General features: G+C 41.2%; 1 protein-coding gene across 1 annotated transcript; it reads right to left on the bottom strand.

Annotated features, from left to right (window-relative positions):
• Positions 1–527: 527 nt before the first annotated feature.
• On the bottom strand, positions 528–1,846 carry LOC307069302 (suppressor of cytokine signaling 4-like; the record flags this gene model as incomplete). Its single annotated transcript, XM_079727572.1, is given in 2 exon segments — positions 528–997; positions 1,000–1,846. Coding segments are annotated over 2 exon segments (1,317 nt in total).
• Positions 1,847–6,095: the final 4,249 nt, after the last annotated feature.

The following is a 6,095-nucleotide window of genomic DNA, read 5'->3' as shown; positions in this document are numbered from 1 at the left end:
ACCAGTGTGGAGAACGGATGACAACGATTTATGTATTGGTATATAACTGTCTACTCTTTTTGTATGATTTGCCTGAAGGAAAAGCCACCCAGCTTGGAGTTATTGTGAGCCAATCTTGTATCTTAGAGGTGAGGATTTTTTGATGAGCTTTATCCTCGCTTTAGCTGTTATACGTGATCCGAGCTGATATTCCTTGTATATTCAGGGTGACAGCTTCTCTCTTAAGTACAACTTGAAGACTGGTTCTTTACTAATTCTAACAGAAAATGAGAAAGAAAAGAGGAAGTTGGCTAGGTTTCTAGAAGGACTCCAGTCTATCCTACATAAAAACAGACTGAAAAATCATGTTGTGCATATTCCACTAGAAGCCTATGACAGGATACTGTCTCTTTTTTTTTTTTAATTTAGGGCATAAGTTTATTTTGGACTTCAACTGCTCCTGTAGAAAAATTCTAAGTGGCATAATCAGAAAAATAAATATTAAATGAAAATATGTATATAATCACTCCCGTGTTCCTACCCTTTGCTTAGCATTGTTGTTCTGGTGCATCAATCCTGAGTACTCTAACTTTTGATTTATAGTGATATTCTTTCAGATATAATTTCATGGAAGAAGGAATTGGAAGGGCATCAATGCCATCATAAGTTGTACAGTTACAAATAACTGTTCTGCATATATGCTGCAGGGGAAAGGGAAAAGTCCGAATTAAAGGAGTGGATAAAAGTGGTTCAAAGAACATACAGGCACTCGGGTCCTTATAATGCTCTAGGAGCCCAGTAATGTCAGGAGAATGGAAGACACGAGGATCATGTGCATCAAAGCTAAAGTTGTGATTCCACTGTTCAATTCTAGCATGAAGAGAACGACTATAGCGTCTAAAACTAACGGAGAATAAACAGTCTTCCTGTGCTGAATCTCGCAGTAAAAAGGTACCCTCTGGTTTTTCATCTAGTAGAGCTTCAGCTGCATATTTATCCATAACGCCCCAGTAACATGATTATTGATCTGAAGGAGGTCTGGTACAAGACAGTGGACATAATCAATCTGGGTATGGTACTTAGGAGGTGTTTCCAGTTGCAGGGTTTCTTCATCAATTTCCCATTTGGGTTTGTTTCTTTTCCTGGAACTTGTGCAAAGTATTATAATTTCATCATCTGAATCCATATCACTATCTTCTATACTGTTATTTGAAGCCAGGTTCATTATAGAGCCAGTCCCAGGACCACCTCTACCCGAAGAATCGTTATTGGTTATGACACAGGGCTGAACACTGGTATGTGAGAAGCAGTTGACCTCTTCCATGTATCTTTGTTGTTTTAGTTGACCATCCCTCAATTCAGTCTGAGACAAGTCTGTGCTTACCCATTCATCTGATTTGGGACTTATAGGAGCAGTGTGTCGTTTAATAAAATGCCACCTAAAGGCTAAATCTGATCGAGGTGGGAAAGGACACTTATCTAACATGAGTTCACTGATACGAAGTTTTCTTTTAGACGGAAGCCCTGAAGAGTGCCGACTACTGCAATTCTTTATTGGAAAACACTGCCCCACAGCATCTTGCAGTTTCTGTTTAAGAGATCGGCCTAAAAATCTATGCCCACAGGAATGATCTAAATCCAACTCAAGACATGAACAGCTGTGCTTCCTTTCTTGGCTCCTTAAAGGAACTTCAGTTTTCTCTATAGCACTCACTGTTTCAGCATCTGAACAACTTTCACTCTTTTTTGACCAAGATAACTTCTTTCCACTCCATACATAACCATCCTTTCTGTCAGCACTTCGACTCCGACTAGTTTTGGGCCTTACATCTACATTTTTACTATTATTTTCACTATTTTCTGCCATTTTAACAAACTGTCCACAAATTCCAGTGTTATAAATACTGCTCTTTCAGTTTTTCCGGTAGAATGTTTCTTCTGGACACTTTCTGGATATATCTCTCAGAGCGCAGTTTAACTGGGGCTGTCCGAGTAACTGCCGCCATCACCACTGCCATCACTCTGGGTGCTCGCTAAGCTAGAGAAGGGAGACTCAACCACTCCGGCACCTCATGTAGGTCCTCTAAGACGGATGCCTGCCTGCAAGCCCCCACCCTTCGGTGCGAGGTTCTCATCTCAGACGTCGCAGTCACCGCCTCCACCTGCTTCGCCGGTGCTGCCACCACTTCTGTCAGGATACTATCTCTTATTAAAGCAATTCTGACACCTGTTATGGACAATCATCTAAGATTGCAGTCAGTTTAAAGCTAAGTGTGTACATAATAGAGATTACCTGTGATGTGATCATTCAAGCTACTGTTTGTAAGGAAGTGTACCATACTGAACTTTCTCTCCCTAAAAAGAAAACTACAACCCTTTTCTGTTATTGGAATAGCTTTGTTGCTAGGACTGTTGACTTAAAAAAAATGCACAACTTGAGAGCTGTGAGTTAAGTTTTACTGGGGGCAAAATGAGGGCTTCAGCCCAGGAGGCAAGGGGAGGGGCCAGGATATATAGGAGTTTTGCAATAAAAAGCACGTAATTGGGAAGGTCAAACGATTATTGTTAAATAAAGAAAACCAGATATCTCAAGTTAAGGAATTTAGTGCTTTTCTATATATGGGAAGATGCAAGAGCCTGGACTCACTGAAATCATTCCTCTGATATGCACCTCAGCTATCTAGGGCCTGTATTTTCACACCCTGAGTTTCCTCAGGGCTCATCAGCTCACGTTGGAGGGCTGCAATCATTGGTGACTGTGACATCCTTTGTTTACTGGTATGACAGGAAATATTCCATTTATAAATATTCCATTTATCAGGACCATGCTCCATTTTATCCATACTCTTCCTTTGAGGCAGTGGAAGGGAGCTTTGACATCAAGCTTCCAGAAATAAAGGGCTGCCTAGTCATCCTAAGTTCAACACGTAGGAAGAGTTCTTCAACCTGTCTGCTTGTAGCAGTGAAATGCCTGATCTTTTGCTATGAAATCCATAGAACTAAAGCTTCTCACAGACAGTTCAATGAAACTGTGGCTCCAGGAACTGTACAGTGCATGACAATGTTCAAGGAAAAGCTCTGTGTTGGCTACTCTTCTGGGTTCTCTCTGTTGAGTATCCATGAAGATGGGCAATCTCTAAGCCTGGCAAATTCCAGCAGCCCCTCAGTCATGTTCCTCTCACTGTAATCTTTTGATGACATTTGTTCTGTGGAGCTCAATAATGAGGAATACCTGTTTTGCTTCAGCCATATGGGATTGCACGTAGACTCACATCAAAAGGTCAAGCATGCAGGAGCTAATATGGCCCTCAAACTATAGTTACTTATAGTTACTGCTCTCCCCATGTCACAGTATACAGTGAGTGTGATATCAATACACCTTAATGATGATGTTAATACTATGGAATGGGTCCAAATAACTGGTCTGAGAAGGATAAGACCACTAAACTCTTAATGTACCATCAAACCTCCTCAACTGTGAGCTTCCATGCTTAATCTACTTTAACAACAAGTCCTCTGGAGATGTTAAGGGTGTCAGATACTTGCAAAAGTTCCAGAGCAAGAGAGATTACAATGTGGGTGAGCAATGCCTAGAAACCCAGAATGAGCGCCAAAACTATATCAACTTAGCCAATTTCAATTATATGACTCACACGCGGCCTGGAGATGGAATACAAGTCCTCATGGCTCTCATTCTGAATGTTTTGCTTCCCTCACTGGAGGAAAGGCTAGGTCCTGCTCTAGCCAATCTTTCTCAGTAGGCTCAGTCCAGAAAAAAAAAAGATGTACATTTCAAGGTTCTCATTGAATGGATCAGAGATGGGAGTGGCCACACCTCTGAGAAGCCTGTCTAATCCTGACCAGGAATTTGACAAAGAGCTTCATTCATATTCCAACAAACACTCAACTCCAACCCCAGCAGCCCACTGAGGTCCACCCTTCCCTAGAAGAGCCAGCTCCCACTAGAAGGCCTGCAGCAGTTGTCCTGTGACACCTGAAGCTCCTTGATCTATGGCCCCTCATGGTCAGGTCAGTGCCAAGGCTGATGCTGAACCTTTATTGTTTAAGGAAATGTAGAATTGATTTGTAAATATGAAAAGGAAGAAAATATTTATTATACTATTGTAATGATCAGTTTTAGGTCATATTGTTCAATATGGTAGACAAGATCCATTCTTCTGCATAGCTACGAGGCAACACTGTTACGTTTGCCCTTGAAAGGCCACCGTTCAGTGTACCTCCTATTCAGAACAAACTGAGATACCTATTAGGGCTTGTGCTCAACTATGCCTATGGATGATTCCATGTCTCATTTGAAGGAAACTTTTTTATATACAGTGTGGCCTCTCTGGATAATGCCTCAGACAATATAATTTTTCCTATTTTCTGAAGCTATTTTCCTGAAGTCTTAGGAGAATAAGAAAGTGTTTACTGTTCTCATGAACACTAGAATTTTGAAGACAGAGAAAAATAGAGGTTAGTTTGTGGTATTTTTATTCACTTAGCTATTGCATATTAAGCTGCAGAAGTCTTTCTAACAATTCTTTAGTCATGGGTAGAGGCCCACCAATAGTGGGCTTTATAGTCATCCCTACCTCCCAGCCCACTCTTCTGGGTCCCTTGCGTGTATTTGTCCATCCTTCATCACAATCAGGAAGTTTCACTACTACTTGCTATTGGGAAGTCTGGCTGCATTCTCTGCTTCTCAGTCACTCCCACAACTTCTGATTTCTGTCATAAAAATACTCATTCTTAGCCAATGAATATCCCAGGGGTCTTAGAGGACTCCTGGGGCTAGAAGGTGGCCAGAGCCTAAGGGAGCCATGAAGCAGATGATGGGACATTTCACTACCCACACTGCTCCCTGGTCCCCGGCCATGAATGAAGATGCCATGATTGGTAACCCAGCACTGACCATATGGAATCATCTAACATACTCTGCTATATTGCCCCACAGCCCTTGGTCAGCAGTGATATTCTGCACATGTATTAATATCATCCCTCCATGTATTACATGTTTAGTAATCAGATTTTTACCATATCTCATTAAAAGTTGGTAATTTACTGTGGCCAGCAGACACAGCTTGTTATCTGTGGCCTCAGGACCTCTGAGCAAGTGTGAGGACAGTGGGGTGTCATTTTCTTAAATTTGTATTTTCTTAGGATTTTCTCTGCTCTCCAACTGGCTGACATATTCTTGGCAACACTGTATAGCATGTGCACTTACCATGACTTGGCAGTGAGTGATGCAGGTGCCATCAGTTCTGTGCCTGAGAGTGTTCTGCACCTGGCACCTGCCTGTCCTACCCTGATCTACTGGACCTTCTGTATGTCTGGCATGTGTTTAGGATTCTAGTTTTTACTTTTTAAATGTAAATTGTGTTTTTGTAATTATTGAATCATGCAATCATTTTTAAACAACTTACCCCTCAATAAATCGCAGACAACAGTTTAAGTTAAAGCAGTTAATTTTTTTAAGTAATCACTTATATAGATATAGATATAGATATAGATATAGATATAAATTGGTGGCCGCCTCATTCTTTCTCAAGCTCAGAACCATGCAATAGCTCCTCATTTCATTCATGGTAAAAAAATCCTTAAGAGAGCCAGCCTCAAAGTCCCTACAGGGTCCAATGCTCAGTTATCTTTCTAACCTTTTCTCCTACTTTACTCTCTCTTTGCTCATTCCACTTATGCCACACCGGCCTCCTTATAACATCCCCCTTGATGATCTCATAACAACTGTTCCCTCTTTTTGGAAGACCCTTCCACCAGATATCTGTCTAACTTACTCCTTTTCTTCACATCCCTCAGTTCTCATCCTCTTAAGGGATCCCGCCTTACCACTCTACATCATACTGCCAACTACACCCACTCCCTGGCACTCCCCATTACCTTACCCTGCTCCTTTTCTTTTTTCTTCTGGTGTTTATCACTTCCCACATACAAGAAAATTTATCTTTTATTATGTGTACTGTTTATTGTCTGTAACCCCTTTGCTAGACTCTAAGCTCTACAGGGCAGGGATTTTTGTTTTGGTCTCTGATGTAATCTGAGTGCTTAAAACACAGTCTGGCACACAATACACGATAAATATTTGTTGAATGAATAAA

Source organism: Hyperoodon ampullatus (assembly GCF_949752795.1).
Source record: "Hyperoodon ampullatus genome assembly, chromosome: X".
In the NCBI taxonomy this organism is placed as follows: domain Eukaryota; kingdom Metazoa; phylum Chordata; class Mammalia; order Artiodactyla; family Ziphiidae; genus Hyperoodon; species Hyperoodon ampullatus.
The sequence above is the reverse complement of the archived record's forward strand: the minus strand, read 5'-3'. Positions and strand labels throughout refer to the sequence as shown.